A 26837-nucleotide genomic window follows, 5' to 3' on the forward strand; every position below is an offset into this window, starting at 1 on the left:
CGTTGCCCTGGATCATGTGTCAGCTAACACAATATATTTCCCTGGAGTGTACACCAATTCAAAGTCATAACTTTGTAGCTTCATCATCAGTCTTTGGATTCGTGGCAACATTTCTTGATTATGTCTATTAATGGCTTGTGGTCTGTCTCTGCCATAAATGTTGGTAGACCATACACATAATGGTGGAATTTTCAAATCCATAGACCAGACCTAGACACTCTTTCTCGATCTGTACATATTGACATTCAGATGTTGTCGTTGTCCTTGATGGGTATGCTACTGGCCTCCAATCTTCTCCCATAGCCTGAAGTAGTATGGCACCCATTCCATCTTTTGAATGTCCATCAATATTTTCGTCCTTCTGGATGCATCAAAGAATGTCAAATGCACTGGTTCTGTAGTAAGAATTGTCTTCAGTCATCCCCATTCTTCCTCGTGGTTGTCTGTCACTTGAATTCACATTTGTCCTGAAACAACTTTCTTAGGTACATTGTTTTGGAAGATACGTTTTGAATGAATTTATCAATAAAATTGATAATTCCCAGCATTCTCAATATACCCTTTTTATTTGTGGGTCTGGGCATCTCTAGAATTGCTTTCACCTTGCTCTTGTCTGTTTCTACACCAGCTTCAGAAAGCTAATCTCCCCAAAAGTTGCTTTCCTTCACACCAAACTGTTATTTTGCTCTATTCAACTTTAATCTATACTTCTGGATGCATTGTATTGTTCTTGTGTGGATCCCCATAGAATCATGTCATCCATGTACATACATACCCCATTTATGCTTTCTGTGATGTGCTCCATTGCCCTGTGGAACACTTCTGGAGTTGTTAAAATTCCAATGAGGCATCCTCAGACAGGAGTATCTGCCAAACAGTTTATTAAATGTACATATTTTGTTCTATCATCATGCCGTTTTATTTGCCAGAAGCCCTGGGATGGATCTAATTTAATGAAAAACTTTGCACTGGCCATCTCACTTGCAACTTCATCCCTGGTTGGAATTTTATAATGTTCTATCTTTATATTGGCATTCAAGTTTTTTGGGTCCACCATGCACACATGTAGGTCACTGTTCTTCATTTTGACAAACACCATTGAATTCACCCATTCTGTGGGAACCTCTACTTTCTTTAGAACCCCTAGTGCAGTCATTCAGTCAAGATCCTGTTGAGCTTTTCTTTTACAGGGCATGCACTACTGGCTGTATCTTTTAACTGTATCTTATAGGTGAATGGTAGAACTCCAAACCCCTTGAAGATATTGGGAAATTGATCCAGTATTTCCTCTATGCTGTTTCATGCTGTTAATGCACACACTCTTGACTAGGCTTAAGTTTTCACATGCTTTGTCACCAAGCAGTGACTCATGTTTATCTGGGACTACTGAGAACCTGAGGTGGTGCTCTTTATCTTTAACTCTCACCTTGAGTTTACATGTATCTTTCATGTTGATGCTCTGTCCATTGTAGGCTTTGAGCAGCATAGAATTTGCATGGATGTATGGCTTTATTTTCATTGTGCTGATGTTGCTCTCAGAGATCAAATTGACCTTTTCCCCCCCATGTCCAGCTTGAAAGGAATAATTGTTCCATTTGTTTGCAATTTATCCTGCTCAACTCTTTTCAGGCTTGGTTGTTCAGTGTCTCTTGGTTTATAGTCTTTCTGCACTACCGTGCCAACGAAGAGTGCAACACTGAGAGCAGTTTCTTCTGTAGTGTGTATGCTTTCACTTCTCTTTTGTTTCCCTTTGGAAAAAACATTGCTTTGCATAATGATTCTGCCTTTTGAACTTATTACAGACTTTTCCATAGGCTGGATATCATTTTGGTGCATGTTGGGTGCCACATCGTTTACAACTGAATGTCTCTCCACCTTTTTATTGTTTCCTATATCTCATTTTTTGTTTATGTGTGTATCCAGACACTGGCTATGACTAAGCCTTTATTTTCACTGGCTTTTGCATCATCACCAAACTTTTTTGCATGCTGCAGAACTATTTCATTGGCGTGGCATATCTTCACAGCTCAAGATAAGGTAAGCTCTGTCTCTCGCAGAAATCTCTTTCTCACTTTCTGGTCAATAATCCCAAACACAATTTGATGATGAATCACTGAATCTTACAACGGTCCAAATTTGCATGTTCTTGATTTTAATTTCAAGTCCATTAAAAATGTATCAAAGCACTCTCCCTACAGCTGTGTGTACGAGTGAAACATGTACCGCTTGAAAGTTTCATTTTTCTTTGGTGAACAGTGTTCATCAAACATCTTGATAACCTTGTCGAACTTCCCCTGGTCTTCTGCCTCGTCAAAAACAAATGTGTTGAAAATCTCAAGTACTTGAGGTCCCGCCATGGCAATCTTCCATGCATCAGGTTTGCTATAGAGTCCAATGGCTTGCAAGTACAACATAAATTGTTGTTTGAACAACCTCCACTCCTGGTCGATATTTCCAGTCCAATTTACAGTGTCAGGAGTTTTTACACTCTTCATGGTTTCTGCTGCTATCGATTGATTCTCACTTTGCACGCTCCTGGTGTTTCTTTTTATTGTAATAAAGAAACTTAGGTTCTTTTATAACAACTAATTTATTAGCTATAGCACTCACAACTTTGTAGAGGCATTCATTTTGAATCTACTTCTAATTGCAACAACTCATCTCTGACTCCCTTCAATGGTCAGAATTATCACTAGCACTCTATCCATTATAGGCAGAAACCAGAGCACACAGAGAATATCCATACAGGTTACTGTGAGAACATACAAACTCCATGCAGACAGTGCCAAATTTGAATACAAATTGCTAACACTTTAATAGAAATGTGCTAATGAGTATGCTAGCCATGCTGCCCACAAATCCCTCTCTGTGGTAATCCTCAAATACCACCTCAGGTCAGGTGTAATTGGGAGGTCGACAATAATACTGCCATTGATACCCATGTCCCATGAATGAATAATGAAAGAAAATGTTGATGCTAACTTTATGGTGAAAGATTATTGTGCATGTAAAAGTATAGGTGTGTAAATGTGCAAACAATATGCAAGTACAAGAGTCTGCTTGTGAACTCTGTTCTATTAGCTGTTGAGTATCAGTGATTCTACATATCTTTTCTAACAGCTATGATATTTTAGATGCTCCAGCAGCAGACCTGAACTGTCACTATTTGCCACTGTCATTGTCTCCATCAACAAGGTCAATGACATAATAGGATTTTGAATCTTGGCACTTCAAATATGTGGCCTTTCCTCAACTTTGGAAATTGCCTGCAAAGCAGCATTCTATATTTTGGCAGTCTGTGACTGGGAATTTAATTGCAGACTTACAATATCAGACAGAGGATCACACTGACTGGACAAGAGTGGCAAGTAGTGCGTTTAAAAAAGGAAAACCGAGCAATTCAAAGATAAGCACATTCTTGCAAAAGCTGTTATTTAAAAGGGCAATAAGATCATTAAAAATCTGTCACGCGTGTCATGAGACAAAAGCAGAGTAATGCATGTACAAATTGATTAAACACTGAGCCTCAACTGGAAGGCATTGAATTTCATTGAGGTCCACCATAATTCCAGAAGATCTCATTTGACACCTGCCATTAAAGGCTTTTAAAGGGAAGCTTTGTAAGGGATAGATCCTTCCCTTTACAGAGCAAATGACAGAATGAGACACCCTGAGACCAGGTTATTTCTAACAGAGCTGCTGCCTCCCTGTATAGTTAGGATTGGCATAGGATTGGAAGTTGTTTTGCTACGATTGGTGAGGTTTGCAAAATGGCGGGTGCAGAGTAACCACGGAAGTAGTCTTTTAGTATTTGGGGACTGAACTCATTATAAATGATGCTGGGTCAATTGATGGAGACCAGGTACAGAAGCTAAGCTACTCTTTCCAACCCACAAAGGTGTTAAGTGACAAACGTTCGAACTTCATGGATTGGGCAGACGATGGAGATGTGGTCCTTACTGGCTCCTGAAAAATTAATGGCTCTCACTGGGCACCTAAACATGTAAATTCATGCAACTTTAAGCAATGTATTTTAATCTTTCACTTCATTGACAGTTTAATAAAGTGTGAATTTAAATGATAATTGAACATAAAAGACTGTAATCACCTTTTTCCATATTTTTTTACATGTAACTACAGGACATATGTTAATGTAACTGTAAAAATGTCAAAGATTTTCTATGTGAATAGATTTCAAATGGTGAAATATTCAACATCGCAGTCTCAGAGCATGTTATGTGTGGCAGGTGATCAAGTAAGGGCATCTGATGAAAACATGGGGATGGGTTATTCTATAATCGGGAAAAGCAAATTAATGAGAATTATTTTAAAATTGTGTTTCCAATTTTATTAAACTAGGTTATGCTTAAGTTAGTTTTCTTATGGGCGATGTAAAGCGTGATTCTTTAGTTTGAAGTGTTGCTAGACCAAGGAAATAATTCCTTATCTTTCACTGTGCTGACATTTTACTGAAAACACAAACCTGTCAATGCTTGGTGATACAATCTAGGATTCTTACATGCGATGTGTGTGAAGGTCATCCATTTACTCCAGTGCCAGTTTCATTTGACATTTGTTTTTGAAACCATTCATTACTCCCTACAGGCCATGTTCCAAAGAACTTCATTATTAAAAAAAAATTGTGGAGGTTGAACTCCGATGTTTTCAATGGGAGACTGCCAAATGTTTATACAATAATTTCATTTAATGAACTGTGACATTTGGATTGTTCATCATTGATGAATTGTAATCTTGTTCCAAAGATTAAACAAGACCTTAATTTATTGAAATAGATAAAAGTGCTGGAGAAACTCAGCAGGTCATGGAGTGTCCCCAAGAAGCAAAGTTACATAACCAACATTTCATGCATGAGCCCTTCATCAAGGTATGAACAGAAAGCAAACAGGTGTCTCAATAAAAAGGTAGGGGGAAGAGGGAGAAAGGGGAAGGAGAAGTAGCTCAGGCTAACAGGCAAAAGGTCATAGGTGAATATGGGTGGGAGGGCAGAAGAGGACAAAGCTGAGGTGATGGGGGAGGAATAACTCTCTGAAAGGAGAGGGAAGGGGGTGGGGAGCTGAAGGAAAGGAGACAGAAAGAAATGAGGTGAGGGAGAAGATGGACCTAATGGAAACTGGAGAAGTAGATGTTAAAGCCATCTGTTTGGAGAGTGCCCAGACAGAATATTATGTGTTGTTTCTCCAATTTGCTGGTGGTCATGATCAGACATGTCAGCATGTGAGTGGGGAGTGGAATTGAAATGGTTGGCCCCTTGGAGATCCCCATGATTGCAGCAGAGTGAAGGTAATCAATGAAACAATCCATCTGTCTGCTTCCAGCCTCTTTGATGAGGAAGAGGTCATATCAGGAACACTGGATGCAGCAGATGACCACTGGAGATACACAAGAGAAGTGTTGCTTCACTTGGAAGGCCTGGTTGAAGTCCCAAATGATGGTGAAGGAGGAAGTGTGGGCACAAGTACAGCATTTCCTGCTGTCACAGTGATAGTTATCAAGGGGGCGATTAGTGGGAAGGGATGAATGGACAAAAGAGTTCAGGACGTAGCGGTCCCTGAAGAAAGTGGAGAGGGGAAGATGTATGTGGTGGTGGGAATCACATTGTAGGTGGTGGAAATTGCGAAGGATAATATATTAGATGCAAAGACTGGTGGGGTGATAGGGGCGGACAAGTGGAATGCTCTCCTTTTTCCATCTTAGGGTGGAGGGGTCAAGGGCAGATGTGCAAGAAATAGAGGAGATGTGGGTAAGGTCTGAGTTGATGGCAATAGAGGGGAAGCCATGTTTTTGAAGAAGGAGGACATCTTAGATGTCCTGGAATTGAAGGCCTCATTCTTGGAGTAGTTATGACAGAGACAGAGGAATTGAGAGAAAGGAATGGAATCTTTATAGGGGAAATGGTAATGAAGAGGTGTAGCCAAAGTAACTGTGGGAGTTGGTAGAAAATATCTGTAGAGAGTTTGTATCCCGAGATGGAGAGATTGAGAAAGAGGAGAACGTTGCCATGAATGATGATCAAGTGAATTTTAGGTCAGGGTGAAAGATAGCAGCAAAGAGGACAAAGTTGATAAAGCTCATCACAGTTATATGAGGCAGTACCAATGTAGTTGTCAGTGAGGAAGAGTTAAGTAGCCATGCCTGTGTAGGCCTGTAGAATGCCTTGCTCCACAAAGCCAACACAAAGGCAGGCATAGCAAGGGGCAATTCAGGACAGTGGTGGTGGAAGGGGTCTGGTTGGATCTGTTGTTGAGAAAGAAATAAAGGGCTTTGAGGAAAGGCATGAGATGGAGGTATATAGAGATTGGACATTCATGGTGAAAATTTGGTGATCGAGTTCTGGGATCTGGAAGTTGTTGAAATGATAGAGAGATGTGAGTTATTGCAAATGTAGGTAGGGAGGAACTGGACCAGCGAGGACAAAATTTAGTCAAGATAATATGATATTACTTTGGTGGGCCAGGAGCATGTGAAAACAATGGGTCCACTAGGACAACCGGATTTGTGATCTTGAGTAGGAGATAGAACCAGTCAGTGCTGGGTTGGGAAACCATTTAGTACTGTTGGAACTGATTTGATACACTACAAAGTTTTGACCTGCAAAAAAATTCTGATTTTACTACAGCTATATCGTTTAAGTTCATCACATGCAACTGTGGCCACTGCAGTATAACTAGTAATGGTGATTTTGGAATGGTGTGGGAAATACAGCATTGTAGTTATGGGTGATTTAAACTTCCCTAATATAGGGATAAAGGAGGCACCTACTGACTGCAAGAAGGATAGATGGGGCTGAATTTGTGAGGTGCGTACAAGAAGGGTTCCTGACACAGTATGTGGACTGACCAAATGAAGGAGAGGCCATTCCTGATCTGGTTCTGGGGAATGAACTTGGTCAGGTGGTGGACCTCTCAGTGGGGGAGCATTTTGATGAGAATAACCACAAGTCTCTTAGCTTCAACATAGCTATGGAAATGGATAGAAACAGGCAAACTGGGAAAATACTTAACTAGGGAAGGGATGAGGCAGGAACTAGTGAGAATAAATTGGAAACAGATGTTTAAAGATGAAAGCCCAAAAGTAAAGTGGAGGAAGTTCAGGGACTACTTGTGCAGGGTTCAAGATAGGTTTGTCCCAATAGGGCAAGGAAAAGATGGTAAGAAAAGGGAACCACGGCTGACAAAATAGGCCAGGCAACTAATCAAGAGGAAGATGGAAGCATACATTAGATATTGGAAGCAGGAAACAGGAAGGGCTCATGAAAAGATTTGGTAGCCAGGAAGGAGCTTAAGAAAGGACTTAGGAGAGCTCGAAGGGGACATGAGAAGGCTTTGGCGTGTAGGATTAAGCAGAACAACAAAGTGTTCTATGTGAATATAAAAGGATGACGAGAATGAAGGTGGGGTGCTAAAGGATACAGGAGGCAATATGTGCCTGGAGATGGAGGAGATTGGGGAGGTCCTAAATGAATACTTTGCACCAGTATTTACAAGAGAAAAGGATCTAGATCATGGTAAGGCCAAAATAGAACAGGCCTGTATGCTGGACAATGTGGAGATTAAGGAAGTGGAAGTGCTGGATCTTCCAAAAAATCATTAAGATTGATGTCCCTGGGGTTGTATGAGATATACCCCAGGCTGCTGTGGGAAGTGAGAGAAGAGATAGCTGGGGCAGTAGCTATGACTTTTGAATCCTCTGGCCCCAGAAAAGGTTACTGAGGATTGGAGAATGGAAATTGTAGTACCCTTGTTTAAATAAAGGTAATAGGGAGAATCCTGGGAATTATAGACTGTTGAGTCTTGCATCAGTGATGTGCAAACTAATGAAGAGGATCCTTAAGGATAGGATCTATGAGGATTTGGAGAAGTGTAGTCAATTCAAGGAAAGTCAGCATGGCTTTGAGAAAGGAAGGTCGTACCTCATGAATCTAATTGAGATTTTTGAGGAAGTAAGAAAAGAGGGTAGTATGGTAGATGTGGTCTGCATGGATTTTAGCAAGTCATCTGACAAGTTCCCCCACGAGAGACTCTTCTCGAAAGTCATGAGGTACTGGATCAAAAGAATCTTGGCTGTGTAGATAAAAAATTGGCTTGTAGGAAGAAAGCAGAGAGTAGCTGTGGCAGCTAAGTATTCTATCTGGAGGTTGGTGTCTAGTAGAGTTCCTCAAGGATCTGTTCTGGGACCCCTGTTCTTTGTGATTTTTATAAATGACCTGGTTTAAGAGGCAGAAAGATGGGTCAGTAAGTTTATGGATGATACAAAGGATGGAGTAGTTGTGGATGGAACTGAAGGTTGTCGAAGGTTACAAAAAAAGATATAGACAGGATGCAGAGTTTGGCAGAAAAGTGGCAGCTTAATTTCCTGCAAATAATTTATTTTGATACACTGCTAATTTTAAATAGATTGTGCATGATATTAAGCATGAAATTATTGTTAAAATAAAAATATATTTCAGAATTATCTAGCATTGCTTATTTTTCTGCTGACAGACTCCACTTGTGCTGTTACTTCAAAAATTTACTCTTTGATTTGTACAATGTTGCCAGAATACATCATAATTGGCCTCTTACCACTATGTTTGGTTTCCAAATGATTGTGGCATGCAAGCTTCTTGTCACCTCTCAAACAGTCTAAAAAGCTTCAGCCCAACATCATTTTCTGCAATCTAAAGACATGCACAGCATATTCCGAGTACTTCAGGGACATAATTAAATGCACCAGACAGAGTAATTTTAACATCTAATTTGGAATAACAGATGAAGAGACTTAAATATTTAACATACACACAATTTTCCAATAAATGATGGAAATATTTTAAAAGAAAAAAACGTTAGATGGACAATCATAAGAACCAAGATGCTAATATTTCTAGAGATTAACTGCAAACCTTTTAGACTTGAATGAATAAATATTGATACCCATAAGTAAAATTGCAATTAAAATATAGATGAGTCTATTTTTTGACATTCATAAATTCAACTAAAAATCCAGGAATAACAATAGTTAATATTTCAACAGGACAGCAGTCTCTTCCAAGTTTTCAAAAAGTACTTCAAACTCTCTTTAGGTTTGGATTACCAATTAACTTTGTTATGCTTTAGCTTTTGCTTGAAATTGATTTTTATTACCTCCAAACTCAATATCACCAAAAAACTCTGAGCATGGATTTTTAACCTCCTAATGGGGCTGGGGGTGGGGGGGGGGGGGAGGAATGGGTTGGAAAGGGCGAGTGAGATTGTTTAAAATTAGCTTTTAAATCAAAATAGAGAAATTTGCTTCCATAACCCAACTAGATACTTATCTGAGGAAGATGAGAAACTCCACTACAAAAGTTTAAACTTTTCTCTTTAAATTTTTCTTCAAATATATACAAATTAGACTGAATCTTTTAAGGACAGGAGGGCAAAATTTGATTCCTATCTTATTTTTATGACATCTACCCTATCTGTTCTGAGGATGAATGTTGTCAATTTAATGCACACCAGGAAAACAGCAGACAAGGATGAGGAATCTTGGTCGAGGTGTTAAATTAGAGGAGAACTGGGCCACAGAACACATCCTTTGGTCATTTATGGCCACTATGCCATTAATTACCAATGGCAGCTCCTGGTTGATAATCTGAATTGCCAGAGGGAAGAATTTTGCTGGTCCCAGTCCCTAGACGGCTCTGATCAGCTAAAGACACCTCACCTGCTTGAAGTTCCTCCGTGGTGTCAAGTCTGGGTTGAGCTTGGTCCATTGTGCTGGCAGGGGACTTGCATCGATCATCTCCAGAGAGGGCAGAGTCAAAAGACACAAATTACTCAAGAGTTATTTTGTGACGAGGCCATTAAATTGTTGTCACATGACCAACTGTCTGTTCCATCTATGGGTGGGTGGGAAACTGCTACACTGAAATCTGAAGTAATCCACATTAAGCCACACCTAGTCCATGCCCAAGAATTCAGATCAATTTGGGTTTAGATAATTGTTCTCAGGGAAAATGCTTGATAAAGGGTCAGATTTCAGCTTTTCACTTTACTCCAGAGCAAGTAGAAAAAAAATACAGAAATAAATTCAAAACAACACTCAAATTCCATAGATATTCAAATGCCACATCTATCATGGCAGAAGTGTGCTTAATTTGAGTGGAGTGATTTATCCTAAACAGTAGTCTCAAGATGTCAGAATCTTTATCTCATGCCAAGGTTTTGGGGCTGAATGGGAGCAAAGATTGGAAATAGGTTTTGTCTATCAATGTAAAAATTGCTGATAATTCAGTGGAAGGCCAAGAAAACCAACGTCAAGTTTAGTGAAATTAATACTCCTGATTACTCAAAGTAATGGAACATCACTTTTATCTTACCTTCACTGCAAGCAACCTAAATGTGGAAGCCAAAGTGGCAACAGAACCTATATGTTATGTCCTGCTGAAGAACATTAAATCATGAAATGTTGAATTAAACAGATAAGTAAATAACAATGTGAGTTGAAGCAAGGCAATAACATTATGGGATTGACTTTCCTGACACAACCCTACCAATGCCATTGCTGGACAGAAGTAGGTCACATAGAGTGCTACTGTTTTCTATTTCTGACATTTAAGCTATATTGATGTATTTGGGGGGAGGCCAATCCTCCAGCTGAATCTTCCCTATGGAAACCGTAGGAACAGAGGTACAGGTGGTTCTCAACTTACGACCTATGGAAGTTACATCCACCCACACATACAACCAAATTAAAAAAAAATACCATACACATGCTGAGATTTTTCATTAAAGGTTTATTTGTTGAATTTGTTGAATACCTCGTTAAGACATGTGAATCCGGCTTATGACCAATCTGAGTTATGACCAATCCTTCCATCCCAATTATAGTCATAAGTTGAGGACTACCTGTACATGACAAGTCTCTTAAGTCTGCACGTGTCCATAGGGAGACTGAGATAGAAGCCTTTCAAATGGCACAATTATTCCAGTAAGGCTGCAAACTACAATTCATGTCTGGACTGTCAGGACTTTGAAACAAGAGTCTGAATTAAATATTTAGCATCAGGTCTCACTGGAAATTTTGCCCTGGGAAGGCTTGTCTGTAAGATCTCAGGCACGCAAAGTAACTGGCTTGAAATGCTTGATTCTCCCCATTTACGTCTCGATGATGAGCCAGCCCTCTAATAATTGTTAGATTATCTCCATTCTCAGAGAAACTCTGGAAACAATGCCTAACAACATAAAGTATCAAGGACTGTTAAAACAGATCACCAGCACATTTCCTGACCTAACTAACAGGATAAATGCTGAAAATATCTGGAAAAAGGATTGTGTTAGTTTCTATACTCCTGTACTGATTGTTAACCCAGTTGGCAAATCATTTTATTTAGGATTCAAAATATTACATCATACTTTCTTTAAGAATTTCAGACAAATTGTTGTGGTAAAGGGGAAAGTAATCTTGATTATTTCAATATATTTATCATTACAAACTAAAAATAACTTGCAATGGTGGCATGAGTCTCTGCATACCATTGCCATCTCATTGCTCTCTCTCTCTCTCTCTCTCTCTATCTTTCATGTTATGTCACTCCATTTTGATTGCTCTCTCAAATCCTCATGCATAAACTGAATGAATAATAGTTGTTCCTTCTGGCATACAGTACTTCACATTGCAATAACATTTAATGTGTTGGAGACAAAATTCTGCTTACTTCATAATATATTTATAGGAATGAATTTTGCTGATGGCCAGAACCACTGGAAGACAGCCATTTAAGCTTCAGTATATCTTAGACTTCAAGGTACACAGAAGTCTAAGACCTACTGACTGACAGATGGCATTCACCTGTACTTCTTTCTGTCACTGGAGTCTAATGTTGGTGTCCATACTTGCAAGAATTCCCCTGCATAATGCTCAGATTCTCTGACTGACCAGCCCCAGGTAGGAGTCAAGAACCCACTGATTTCAAAATAACTTAAGGTAAAAAAATTAGGAGGATGAGGGAAAAGCAATTCCAGTAAAACCTTTGATCTCCAGCACAATGGGGAGTGTTGGATGCTGGATAAGTGAATTTTCTGGATGCATGAGATTGCATGTTGCATGGATTGGCGAACTAATGGATAATTTTTACCTATTGACTTTCCTCAATTGTTTTGCCAGTTGCTTGAATTTATGTTAACAGGGATTTTACTGTATTTTCTGATAGTATTACTTTGCCTGAGATTTAAGTTTTTCATCAATATTATGGGTTTTAAGTTTTATTGATAAATGTAATATTTTACATTATTATAAAAAAGTAATTAAAATATTCAGGTAATCTTTCATGGTTTTAAAATGTGGATGCTGAACAAGACTCAATTATCTAGAGTCTGTCCCAAAACTCAAAGGTGCAAAGATTGGACTTCTCCAGCAAGGTCAGATGAACACAGGTCAGAAGGAACCATGGCAGTGAATTCTGGAGCAGCCCAGTCTAGCAGGATGCAGCCCAGAGATCTGTGTGGCTTATCAGTGGTTAATATTGCCAAATAAAGATCGATAAAATACACTATTGTGTAACAAGAACTTCATGAGTTTGTTTTTTATATATTTATTCAATTCAAAACTAATGCATTAAAAGATTGTTTATACTAATAGAAAATATTACTCAAATATTTCAATGACAAATCATAACTAATAATTATATAAATTTTCCCACTGACCTGATGAAAACACATTATATAAAAAAATGTCAGATGTACAATTATTGCCTTATTCTGTCTATTTGCTGTTTTTCAACACACCAAAAATGGATGTGTATAACACACATTTGCTAATCTGCTGAATCCCAGCAATTCTTTCACACAGAATTAGAATTCACCCACTTGTTCTTATATTAAAATATATGCACCTTCATTTTATCTCTTGATTTTTAAATTCCTTCAGAATTTGTCTCCCATTTCTGGCAGACTGGAGCAAGTTATAATCTCACAACCCTCTTTGTTCCCTTCAATTTAGTCTTTTGCGCATCCTCCTCTCCTTCACCCTGCAATCTGCGACCACACCGCAGCTGCCAGAATTTCCTACTCGGTGCCAAGCATCCCTCAGGGCCTTCAATCAAACTTAATGCACCAAGAGTGTGCTTCCTATCAGCTCATTCTTCAGCTCAGCATGCATTAATTTCTGAAGCACCTTGTGGCATTTTTCCATGTTAAAGGAGGTACATAATTTCAAGTAGATAGTTATTTTAATGGCATGCAATTGGGAACTGCTAAAATAACTCATTTTCAATTAGGTGTAGGAAAAGCTCCCAATCAATTTAACAGAAATATTATACCTCAGATGTAATGATAAATTAACAGGGAGAAATTAATAACTGCCCTTCGGGGCTCACTTTTTTAAGCCAATCTGCTTGCTGCATGGTATAATTAAACTTATGACAATAAATATTGAATAGTGAAGAAATAAATAATGTTAAAAAGTCACATGGCATGTAGATATTTCAAAGTTACAGTGCAAATTGAAAATTGCAACATCTGAACAAAGATTTTAGTTTTGAAAAATGTCATGTTTTGGATCCTTCACTTGCATCTCTTCCATCTTTTAACTTGAATTCCAGATTTCCAGCATTATTCAGTTTTCTTTTCATTTTAGTACTGTTTTCTATTCTATGGGTAGATTCCTTTGATTATGCATTTCAGGATAAACAAATAACACTGCGGATTCACAGATTCAATTTCATGACAAACACGTGACTTTTACTGCAAATTATAAAACACGACAGTTTTCTATGCTATAAATTAAGTTATAATTTTAAGGAAGCAGAATCTCGCCATTGCTCTTCCAGAGAAGGCCTTGTATCTGTACAAATTATACTTCATGCAAATTATTTCAAATACTTGCTGAATTATTTGATTGATGCAGAAAGGAATGATCATAACTTGGACACATTTATTAAGACTCAATGAGTTCCTGCTTAAAAGAATAATTTAATTGTCGCCAAATGGTTTTGTAGGAGAAAGAACTGCTTTAAATTAAACTTCTTACATGGTTACCTTCTTCTACAAGTCTGTAGACCATGATATGCCAATTGGAAAATAAAATAAATGGATAAATCAAGCATGCATCCACATTGAAGTGTACAATAAAACAATGATCTGAACTTACCTTTCGGATGCCAAGGGTCCATAAATTCATACTTTCCCGTCCCAACAGTCCGTAACATCTGGGTGCCATTCTTGTCATCTTCAATTTGTGAAGAAATTAAAGGAAGTTGGGAAACAACCTGCCCATTGACAGCTTGAGTATTATTAGGAAGAGTTACTGAAGGCAGAGCAGATGGATGTAACACGGGGCAACTCATGTGACCATTCCCAATTGTGGTTGGAACAGGTTGAGTCACCTGACCCACCCCAGTGAGAGGGGACACGGTCATTGGATGACTTGTGGTGTACAAAGGTTGACTCTGGAGATTCACAACCATGTTGGTTAATGGTTGTGAAGGATGCTGTACTTGATAGTGTGTTGTCATAAGTGGAAGCTGAGGGGGAACTGGAGGTGGTATTGTGGGTGCCACTCCAATCAATGGACCTGGAACACTGAATGTTGGTGCCTGCGCAATCCCATACGTGGGAGGTATTAGGGCAGGTGGGCCGACTGCTGCAACTGAAGGGACCCATGGTGTTGGACCTGAAAATTAAAGAAAGCAATGATTAAAATGTCCTCCTCTTCAACTGTTGCACATCTCTGCAATCATGCCTAATATTTGTAATCTATATTTTGTGCAATCTTTAAATAGGCTTGAACTAAAGTTTAGCATCAAAGATAATAGGGTGAAGGCCAGATAGTAGGGCTGAATGGAAAAATGGGTCAACTCGTGATTAAATGAAGGGGCACACTCGATGGGCTTAATAGCCTGTATCTGCTCCTGTATCCACTGGTCAACAATATTTTCAGAAATGTGCAATACTTAATTTTATGTAAAAATATATTCATTATAATTTGCATTATTTTACTGGACTATTTTTGTAGACCGCAATTGTGAACAGAGAAGAATGTAATCATGTGTTGTGTCATGAACCTCAAGATAGAGCATGTGAGATGCAGGAGATGGAGAGTATGTGACTTATTTTATGTGTACCTTGATTTTTGAAAAGTTGTTCAATAATGAAAATACATTTTCAGTTCCATATTAAAAAGAACAAAATTCTGCATAATCAACACCATGTTACATTCCATAAAACACCTCTAGCATTATAAAATCCTGGCATTAAGATCTTCACACACTCTTTAAAAAAAAGTGAAGCTTAATTTTCAATATCTCATTCAAATGCAGTTTCTCGTGTAAGGTGCAGTTCAACGGAGAAGGTGTAGGTTCAATGGGATCTAACATCAGAAATAAAGGATGGATGGAATGATCTGTTACTTTCTCTCTGTTTCTAAAAGGTTTGAAATTTTTGTTTAGCTCCATTCACCATATTTGAAAGTGTCACTGATTACAGATGATAAACATTTTGCTTATGGTTCATGCTGATCTGAAGCCAAATATTGATAAGCATTATCACCAAATGTGAACTGTTGAATTGAGGAAGACCAAACACCACCAGCTCTCTAAGGTCCTGCACAAGTTATTTTCTTTCAGATCCCTATCCAGCCACATTTTGACCCCGAGAATTGTATCTCCCGCCAAATGCACTGCAAAAAAAAAAAAAACCCCTCATTTCACTTTTGGTTCTTCTGTCATTCACCTTTATTCTCTACACCAATGCCTGACACCTGTGCCACTTTGAACAGTTCGGAGATATTCACTCCATTTATACCTTTCTTGATTTCAATAACCTCTTATCGGGTCAGCCTGAAATTACTCTCTTCCAAGAAGAATGTCCAGCTTGTCCTGTCTATTCGTGCAGCTAAAATCCTCTGAAATCATTTAGTTCATTGTTTCTACACACTGTCTGAAGTCTTCATATCATTCTTAAACTGTAGACCACAAAATGGTCTTTTTTACAGCTGAACGTTCTGAGAGAGAGTCCCTGACCCAAGTTTCTCTTTCCACAGATGCTGCTTGAGTGGCTGAGTTCTTTATGTTTATGGTTGAACCAGTGCTAATAAAGATTTATTAATGCTTTTGATGTAGGATATCGACCTGAGCCATAAATCTTCTTTCTCCACAGATGCTTCCTGATCTTTTGACTTCTCACAATTTTCAGCTTTTATTTGAGCTTTCCAGCATCTGGATTTTTGGTTTTCCTTATTTTATTCTACGCCTTGCCTCTATTATGAAGCCAGGATCATGTGTACTTCTTCAAACACTTTCTAAACCCACCCTGCTAGTTTCATTAAACTGTTCTCAATATAAACCAGAAGGGTAAAAAATCTGGGGTAATAATTACTTTTAAATCTTCCAATCAAAAATAAAATATCTGAAATATCTTAGCTTTAATTTCCACCTGCCACATTTCTGCCCCCTCCACCAGGTTGACTATATCTACTTGAATCTATTGTTATCAGAATATTCGAATTCTCAGGTTACATAAGTTTGAACCATTGAACATTACAGCACAGAAACAGGCCCTTTTGGCCCTTCTAGTCTGTGGCAAACCATTTGTTTTGGTCTAGTCCCACTGACCTGCACCCAGTCCATAGCCCTCCATACCTCTCCCATCCATGAACTTGTAGAAATTCTTCTTAAATGTTAAAATAAAGTCTGCATTCACCACTTCAGCTGGCAGCTCGTTCCCACAATCCCACCACTCACTGTATGAAGAAGTTCCTTTCACCCTTAACCTATGTCCTCTGGTTTGTATCTCAACTACCCTCAGTGGGAAAAAAGCCTATCTACATTGACTCTGTCTATCCCCATCATAAATTTAAATTCCTCTATCAAATCTCCTTTCATTCTTCTACATTTCAGGGAATAAAGTTTAACCTTTCCCTGTAACTCAGTTCCTGAAGTCTGGCAACATCCTAGTAAATCTTCTATGCATTCTTCATATCTTATTGAGATCTTTCCTATAGTTAGGTGACCAAAACTGTACACAATACTCCAAATTTGACCTCACCAATGTCTTATACAACTTTACCATAACATTCCAACTCCTGTACTCAATACTTTGATTTATGAAGGCCAATATGCCAAAAGCTCTCTCTACATCCCGATCTACCTGTGACACCACTTTCTGGAAATTATGTATCTGTATTCCTAGATCCTTTGTTCTATCTCACTCCTCGATGCCCTATTATTTATAGTGTATGTCCTTTCTTGATTTGTCCTTCCAAACTGCAGTACCTCACACTTGTCTGCATTAAATTCCATCTGCCATTTTTCAGCCCATTTTTCTAGTTGGTCCAGATCTCTCTGCAAGCTTTGAAAATCTTCTTCACTGTCCACAACATCTCCAATCTTAGTGTCATCTGCAAACTTGCCGATCCAATTTACCACATTATCATCCAGATCAAAGATATAGATGACAAACAACAATGGACCCAGCATTGATCCCTGAGGCACACCACTAGTCACAGGCCTTCAGTCTAAGAAGAAATCATCCACCACTACTCTCTTGCTTCTCTCGTCCAGCCATTATTGAATCTAGTTCACTACTTCATCATGAATACCTTGCATCTGAACCTTCCTGTCTAACCTCTTATGTGGGACCTTGTCAAAGGCTTTACTAAAGTCCATGTAGACAACATCTATAGCCTTTCCTTCATAAACTTACTTAATAACCTCTTCAAAAAAACTCTCAAAGATTGGTTAAACATGACCTGCCATGCACAAAGCTATCCCTAAACAGTTTCTGGCTATCCAAATAATTTTATATCTGATCTCTTAAAACACTTTCCAATAATTTACCTACTACTGACATAAGCTCAACAGCCTATAATTTCCAGGTTTCTTTGGAGCTTTTAAAAAAAAACACAACAATGTGAGCTATCCTCCAATCCTCTGGCACCACACCTATGGCTAAGGACATTTTAAATATCTCTGCCAGAGCCCCTGCAATTTCTACTCTAGATTCCCTCAAGATCTGAAGGAATATCTATCTTGTCAGGCCCTGGGGATTTAACCATCCTAATTTGCTTTAATACAGCAAGCACTTTCTCCTCTTAAATCTGTATAGGTTCCATAACCTCACTGCTTGTTTTCATTACTTCCCATGACTCTCTGCTCATTTCTTCAATGAATACTGATGAAAAATAAATTAAGATCTCCCCCATCATTTTTGGCTCCATGCAAATCTGACCACTTTGATCTTTTGATCTTCAAGGACACCAATTTTGTCCCTTACTATTCTTTTGCTCTTATTATACCTGTAGAAACCCTTAGGATTTTCCTTCACATTCTCTGCTAAATCAACTTCATGTTTTCTTTTAGCCTTCTTGATTTCTTGAGGATGTTCTTGCATTTTTTAATACTTCTCATGTACCTCATTGCTTCATGTTGCTTATAGCTGCTATACGCATCTTTCTTCTTCCAAACTAGATCCCCAATATCCCTTGAAAACCAAGGCTCCCTAAGGCTACTAAATTTCCTTTAAGCCTGACAGGAATATTCAACATTTCATCTTTGAAGGTCCTCCACTTACCTCGCACATCCTTGCCTAAAAACAATTGATCCCATTCCATGCATTCTAGATCCTTTCTTATTTCTTCAAAATTGGCCTTTCTTCAATTTAGAATCTCAACCCAAGGCCCAGATCTATCCTTCTCCATAAATAACTTGAAACTAATACCATTATGATCACTGGACCCAAATGACACCTGTCCTGTCTCATTCCCTAATAGGAGATCCAGAATTGCACTCTCTCTAGTTGGTACCTCTATATATTGATTTAGAAAACTTTCCTGAACACAACTGACAAACTCCAAGTTATCGTCCTTTTACAGTATGAGCATCCCAGATCTTTTGCTTGGCTTCGCGGATGAAGATTTATGGAGGGGCATGTCCACGTCTGCTGCAGGTTCGTTGGTGACTGACAAGTCCGATGCAGGTCAGGCAGGCACGGTTGCAAGGGAAAATTGGTTGGTTGGGGTTGGGTGTTGGGTTTTTCCTCCTTTGCCTTTTGTCAGTGAGGTGGGCTCTGCGGTCTTCTTCAAAGGAGGTTGCTGCCCGCCGAACTGTGAGGCACCAAGATGCACGGTTGGAGGCGATATCAGCCCACTGCTGGTGGTCAATGTGGCACCAAGAGATTTCTTTCAGCAGTCCTTATACCTCTTCTTTGGTGCACCTCTGTCTCGGTGGCCAGTGGAGAGCTCGCCATAGAACACGATCTTGGGAAGGCGATGGTCCTCCATTCTGGAGACATGACCCACCCAGCGCAGTTGGGTCTTCAGCAGTGTGAATTCGATGCTTGCGGACTCTGCCAGCTCGAGTACTTCGATGTTAGGGATGAAGTCATTCCAATGAATGTTGAGGATGGAGTGGAGACAGCGCTGATGGAAACGTTCTAGGAGCCGTAGGTGATGCCAGTAGAGGACTCATGATTTGGAGATGAACAGGAGCGTGGTTATGACAATGGCTCTGTACACGCTGATCTTTGTGTGTTTCTTCAGGTGGTTGTTTTTCCAGACTCTTTTGTGTAGTCTTCCAAAGGCGCGATTTCCCTTGGCGAGTCTGTGGTCTATCTCTTTGTTGATCATTGCATCGGATGAAATGGTGCAGCCGAGGTAGGTAAACTGGTTGACCGTTTTGAGTTCTGTGTGCCCGATGGAGATGTGGGGGAGGGGCTGGTGGTCATGGTGGGGAGCTGGCTGATGGAGGACCTCAGTTTTCTTCAGGCTGACTTCCATACTATGTGGAAATTAATATTGCCTACTATCACAACCTTAAATTTCCTGCAGCTGCCTGAGATATCTTGGACCCTGGCACAAGGGAGACAACGTTCCATTTGGGATACTCTATCTATTCCACAGAACTCTTATCTGTCCCCCAACTATGGTATCCTCCATCACTGCAGTTTGCCTCTACTCCTCTCTTCCCTTAGCTACAGGACCTGACTGCTGTGGCTTACCCCTGGTAGGTCATCCCTCCAAAAAATATCCAAAATGATATACTAATTGAGGGGGATGGCCTCAAGGGTGCCCCGCACTGCCTACTCCTTTTCCTTCTCCAGTCTGTCACCTGTCTTCCCTCCTCTTGCCTCCTAGGTGTGATAGTGTCCCTGTAACTCCTGTCTATCACCTCCTCTGCCTCCCATATGATCCCGAATTCATCCAACTCCAGCTCCAATTCCTTAACTCAGTTTGACAGGAGCTGAGCTGGATGCACTTCTCACAGATGAAGTCATCAGGGATATTGCTGGCTTCCCTGACAACCCACATTTTGCAAGAGGAGCATTCCCCTGCCTTGGCTGCCATTCACACTGTCTATAACAAGATTAACAAAATAAATATTATTTAAAAAGTCTGCCCTTACCTGTGGCTGTCTGCTGAATCCTTTTTGTTTCTCAAATAGGGGGTCCTATTTCAGCTCCTGTTCCATCACCTCAGCCTCTATTTACCGAACCCTCTTGAGCCAAAGCCTTTCCACTGACTCATTCCATTCTGACGATGACCGCTCCACTACACAGTCCCTCACTTTTATAGTGATATTTAGTTCACCTGACCTTGATTGCCCTCAACTGTTAGACTCAATTGCCTCATCAACTGCTCTCTGCTCAGCTCTCCTTTTTAACCCTTTTCAGTAGTAGGTAAATTATTGGAAAGTGTTTTAAGAGATCAGTAATACAATTATTTGGATAGCCAGAAACTGATTAGGGATAGCTTTGTGCATGGCAGGTCATGGTTAACCTAATCTTTGAGAGTATTTTGAAGAGGTTATTAAGTAAGTTTATGAAGGAAAGGCTATAGATGTTGTCTACATGGACTTTAGTAAGGCCTTTGACAAGGTCCAACATAGGAGGTTAGACAGGAAGGTTCAGATGCAAGGTATTCATGATGAATTTAGTTAGATGACAGCTTATAAGATGCAGACCTACCTTCAATACCATTATCCCTTGCAAAGACATTCCCAAACTTCAGGATTGAGACCTCTGTGCCCCACTCTGCAACTGGATCCTTGACTTCCTAGCTAACAGGCTGCAAACAGTGAAGATGAGGAATATCTCATTCATGGTCACACTATTACTGTACTCCCTATCCACTTACAACCATACCACTAAATACAGCTCCAGCTCAATCTTAAAAAAATTCTGGCAACATCACAGTAGTGGTCCAGGTATCAAATAATAATGAGGTGGAATAGAGGAAAGAGACTGAAAGTCCATTAGCATGATGTCAAGATAACCAACCTCTCACTCAATGTCAAAAAGTGGTGATCATAGGCTTCTGGAAAAAGGGCAAGACTCCGCACCCTTGTCCACATTAATGGCACTGAAATCATAAGAGCTTCAAAGGTCTAAATGACCTGACCTGGGCCAAGCAACCAATGTGACAATCAAGAAAATGCACCAATACCTCTACTTGTTAGGAAGACTAAGGAAGTTCAGCATGTCCCCCCATCGCTCAACAACTTCTGCAGGTGCACCACTGAAAGCGTACATACAGGATGCATCACAGCATGGTATGGGAGCAACTCTACTTCCCTCCAATCTCATTTTGGCCCCTTCCACTACAATCGTTCCATCACAATTCTATCTAAACATTGCTGAAGGTTTGAAAAGTATTTAAATTTATTCATGTAAATAGTTGTAGCGTGAAGAAAATATCCCTATTCTAACAAAATGTTCATCTGGATCCTGCTCTGTCTAATGAAGCTTCCAAGCTCACTGTGCCTGACCTTGAACCAAGCAATTCTTCCACCATGGTGCTGGGAGACTTGATTCCAGTTGATAAGCAAGCCCCAATGTGGCATCAGATGTCCCTGAGCCTAAGAGGCCAAATGCACTTCCAGAACTTTATGCTTCATTTCACAGGATGTCAAAGTCAATGTTTGGATATTTCAAAAATCAAAAAATAGAAAAAATTATGAACAGATTTTAAAAAAAAACATAAAAAAGGTATTTAAAAACAATTTAATGATTTAGTGATATGAATTGAACCAAATAAAGTTAATTTACCATTCTCCCAGCAACTGTATGTTCTCAATCATTTCTCTTTTAAACATTTTTATTGAGTTTAACATATAATCATACATTAAAAAAATGGACAATTACATGGTAATTCATTTGTATACAAGTAAACACACACAGAAAAAAAGTATATGAAACTATATCAATAGTTAGTTGTAATACTATTGAAAAAGTTATGAATGCAACTATGCCAAACCCATTTGTTGAAATATTTGATGAAATAAAGGTGGAAAAAAAGGGGAAAACTAAAAACTACAAATTAAAATGAATCTAATCTAACCCCTCCCTCTAATCATGGTTACCTTAATCCAGCAGTTCTCAACCACTCATGTACCACTTTAAGTAATCCCAATGCCATTGGTGTTCTGTGATTAATAAGTGATTGCTTAAAGTTTGAAAACCACTGTTTTAATCGTACCTAATTGACTTGTTATGTGCATAGTTTCATAACTCCAAAGGAAATAGGCCAATGACAATTTTTCTCAAGCAAAATATTTCAGTAACAATTGGGTTTAGAGCAGTGATTCTCAACCTTCCCTTCCCACTCACATACCACCTTAAGCAATTCCTTACTAATCACAGAGCAACAAATGGAATAAGTATTACTTAAAGTGGTATGTGAGTGGAAAGAGAAATGCTTTAATGCTTAATAATAATTAAAAAAATCAATAATGTGGAATCACTGGCGACCCCTGGAGAACAGGCAATGAACCACTGGAACATACAGTCTTCCAATTATAAAAAAAATTCTAAGAATGGGGCCCACAATTTCACAAATTAAAACTTTCTATCTTTAATATTATATTTAATTTTCTCTAAACTTAAATAGGACATTATGTCATATAACCACTGCATATGAGTAGGGGATGAATCATCTTTCTATTTCAATAAATTGCTCTTTCCCATTCATTAAACGGACCCACTCTGCTTATGACAGACTGACCCTGATGTAAGCTCAGTGGGCAAACTTCCTTGACTGAGAACTGGGAAATCTGAGTAAGTTTGCTCTCCCTGTTAGAGATGTCCAGTAATGCAGTGCAGGTGACCTGGGAGCTGCCATTTACCTCAAATTGTTTGCAGAGTTTCAGCCAGCACCTGCAAGCTTCCACCATCTGCCAGGTTAAGTGCTTAAAAGCTTACAAATCCAAGTGAATTAACCTGCTTTAAAGTGACAGATCTGCTCATAAATCATCAGTTATTTTCAAATCATTATCACAGTAAACCAATATTTGAGAGGCTAATGGAAAAGATGGCATAAAGTCATGGCAGAACCACCCAGTGCAAAAGTCAATTCATAGTCTATACTTGTTACTGGATATCAAAAATGTAGAGAGGGAGTTCTCTTGAAACTAAATTTTCAATTTAGCTCCCCATCAAACGCTGTCGAAGTAAAGAGAGCTGAAAGGTTCATATATGATAGACTCATGCCATATACACACACACACACCTACACACACATATATTCAACAACTGAAATATTATTTAAAAGCAAAGGAATGATTTTAAAATAAAATGGACTAGAAATATGTTTCCCATTGCATGTGCTAAATTCATACTGCTGCTGTATATAGTACATTGCTTTACAAATTAGTTTTTGAATTGAACCTTGCCTGCAATACAGATTTCACAAATGAACACTTCACCATTCATAACCTATTGGGGTATTCAAATTTAATGCCCCAGGAAATATTAAATTCATTTTGCCTTGGCAAGAGCAGAGGTTAGCTCTTGACATGTGAGACTGCTTTGAATTTTATCTATGACGCTTTTGAATATATATTTTTAAAAAATGCTGTATTTTCCTACAATACCCAAATAAACACAACATTTTACATGTGGTCTACCCTATATTTTCATATAAGAGACATTTTTTTGGCCAAAAATGGCATGTTTTTCATATGGCTAGTATAAAAGTCAACCTTCCTATTTAGGGCCCCATCCACCCATCCATTCAAGCTCCCGACACTCTGACTCTGAACCTTTGTCTCAGCCACCCACATATCCGAGTTCCCAACGCCCCAACCGCAATCCCTTGCCTCGGCCGGTTGCCCATCTAAGTTCCTGATGTCCCAACCGCCTGCCTGCCCACCGGTGCTCCCAATGTCCCAATCATGGATCCCCGCCCCAGCTGTTCCCCACCGGAGCTCCCGATCCCCCGATCACAGATCCTCACCCCGGCTGCCCACCCACTAGAAATCCTGACACCCCAGCCATAGACCCTCTCCTAGGCTGTGGTGCCATGCACCAGAGATCGCAATGCTCCAGCCACACACTCTATCCTAGGCCCCAGCTACCTTCCCATCACAGCTCCTGATGTCCCAGCCACAGAGTCTCTCCTAGGCCCTGGACACCCACTCATCTGAGCTCCTGATCCCTCGAACGCGGACTAACCACTTAGTCATGGCCATTTGAACACCAAACACCTCGAACAATGGTCAAAATATGATCCGTGTAAGTCAACCAAATTTTACCTGAAAAATTGGTCCAAAAAATTTGACTATTACATGAATATATACAGTAATTTTCCACATCTTTATCCTGGTTAAATATCACTACAAAAACACAATGCATCCCCTTTAATGATATTTGGAAATATGAAATGTTGCCATTTTTATTATTGCATTTGTTTTGTCTGCTTGTCATTCAATTTGTGCCCTCTCCAACAGATTTTTGTGCCCCCATATATCACACTCAAAAGTAATCCATTCTACAAGGTGAATGCATTTTGGTTTATATTCCTGCAGCCATGCTTTAACTCTTTACTGTGTACTTTTGTTCCATAGTACTAAATCTTCAATAACATTGGTAATCATTTACCTGTACATTGTGGCTTGATGTTCACAGTAAGGAAGGATGGGTGAGAATGGAAAACAAAAGACAATGCTTAAATTAATGAATTATCTTCTCCTCTTGGACCTTTTAATCGCAGGAAGTCTGTCCAGCTGCAGCTACTCACAGACCTCATGGATTGTTTGGTGCACACGAAGTATCAGAGATTGCAATTTCCAGGGATGTTGTCACACTGCAGGTTCAGCCAAATAGATGTGTGACCATAAGGAGAGGCAGTCAGGCAGTGCAGGAGACCCCTGTATTTCACTTTCAAACAGTTATATTGCTTCGGAGATTATTGTTGGAGATGATGGGGAAATAGGGACATTAGCAACAGCCAAATCAGTGGCACCACAAATAACTGTTGTAAAGCACGGAAGGTCAAAATTGAGGCTGCAAGTGATACTCCTGGATGGTGTGTTACCTTCATGATGCTAGGGTCAAGGATGTCTCTGAGCGGACACAGGATATTCTGGAAGGGAAGGGTGAGCACCAAGATATCATTGTCCGTATTGGTGCTAATGGCATAGGCAGGAAGAGATACAAGGTACAGCAAAGAAAATTTAGGTTGGAAGTTAACAATCAAGGTTCCTTTTATTGTCATGTAATAATATACATGATATACTTTAACTTTTGCCTGCCATAAGACAGAGTCTCCATTAGTATTGCCCAGTGCCCCTTACAGTATGAGAGAAAAAGAAGCTGAGTGTCCATGGATTAGTCTCCAGCACACCCACAGCCACACAGACTCCTGTTTGATTAATCAGCAACCTGAACTCCAGATCCAAACCTCCGACCAGGAAGCCTTCAGCACCCTTCGGAAGCCTTTCTAGACTTTGGCGCCCTCTTGAATCCTGGCCCCGAAACCTGGTTCTCACGAGACAGTCTCTAGCAGCCTTCAGCCTGTGTGGGTCCCCCAAATGCAAGTCACCAACAGCCCTCAGCCTGTATAGGTCCCCCTTCCTCAAGTTGCCTGCAGCCTGTATGGGTTCCTCAGCTCCTGAGCCCCTCACTGGTCTGCTGCTCTGGTCACCTTCTGCTTAGGATTCTTCAGCCACTGAGCCCTCCTGGTCTGCTGCTGTGGTCACCATCCTGTAGGACCTCTTGAAGAGTAATCTCAGTATTACTCCTTGTGCTAGTGAGGTTAGGAATAGGAATATAGCATGTTTGAAAGCATGTTTAGCATGGAGGGCTTCAGAAATCTGGACCATTGGTGTCTCTTCCAGGGCAGATGGGACCTCTACAAGAATATAAGGTTGCACTTGAACTGGAATTGCATCAATATTCTTGCAGGGGTGTTTACTAGTGCTGCTCAGGAGGTTAAAAGTCACGAGGCAGTAGGATAGAAATTGGAACAGTAGGCCTGCAAGTGGAGGGATTCATAAGGAGTTATCAATTATCTGATTGCAAAAATTGGTAGGGCCAGAATAATCAGATTGGCAGGAATAATCGTCTCTGAGTATTTATTTTAATGCAAGGGATGTAGTGGGTAAAGCAGATGAGCTTGGAAGATGGATTTAGTATACGAAACAACAATATTGTAGCTATTACAGAAACTTGGTTGAGAAGTGCAGAATTGGAAATAGGGCAACTTGTAGTTAACTAGCTCCATGTTCAAGAACAGTTTTTATCCCACAATGATCAGGTTCTTGAACCTCCCGCACTGCCTAAATCCTCCACTACCTCAGTGTTGCATGTTCTTCCCACTGTGGAACACACTCATATGAGACATGATTAATCCTTTGTGTTCTTTATTTAATCTAAAATGATTCTACTGTGTCCCACAAATCAAAGCTATTATTTGATGTCTCAGACATGCATGTTCCCAAACACTCCTCCCCAAAAAATACAAACAAAAACTAAACTGTGAATGGCAACAATAAATGACTAAGCACAGTACTTCTCAATCAATCATGGGTCATAGTCCTTCAAATGTAACGAAGGACGCTTCTCGCATTTAGATCTCCTCGGAGATGGAAG

At 39.6% G+C, this 26837-nt stretch overlaps 1 protein-coding gene across 3 annotated transcripts in view; it reads right to left on the reverse strand.

The window, feature by feature from the left end:
- Positions 1–26837, reverse strand: part of LOC138736611 (kelch-like protein 29) — a 483106-nt gene that overhangs the window by 118231 nt on the left and 338038 nt on the right. For 2 of the 3 annotated variants that reach the window (XM_069886405.1, XM_069886404.1), the window contains 2 exons: positions 14128–14649; positions 9703–9780 (listed from right to left, as the gene is read on the reverse strand). In XM_069886405.1, the coding sequence (XP_069742506.1) occupies positions 9703–9780; positions 14128–14649 (600 nt within the window). The remainder of the gene's footprint in view (positions 1–9702; positions 9781–14127; positions 14650–26837) is intronic. The other variant, XM_069886406.1, reaches the window with a different exon arrangement.

The sequence above is a fragment of the Narcine bancroftii genome, chromosome 6 (assembly GCF_036971445.1).
Source record: "Narcine bancroftii isolate sNarBan1 chromosome 6, sNarBan1.hap1, whole genome shotgun sequence".
Classification (NCBI taxonomy): Eukaryota; Metazoa; Chordata; class Chondrichthyes; order Torpediniformes; family Narcinidae; genus Narcine; species Narcine bancroftii.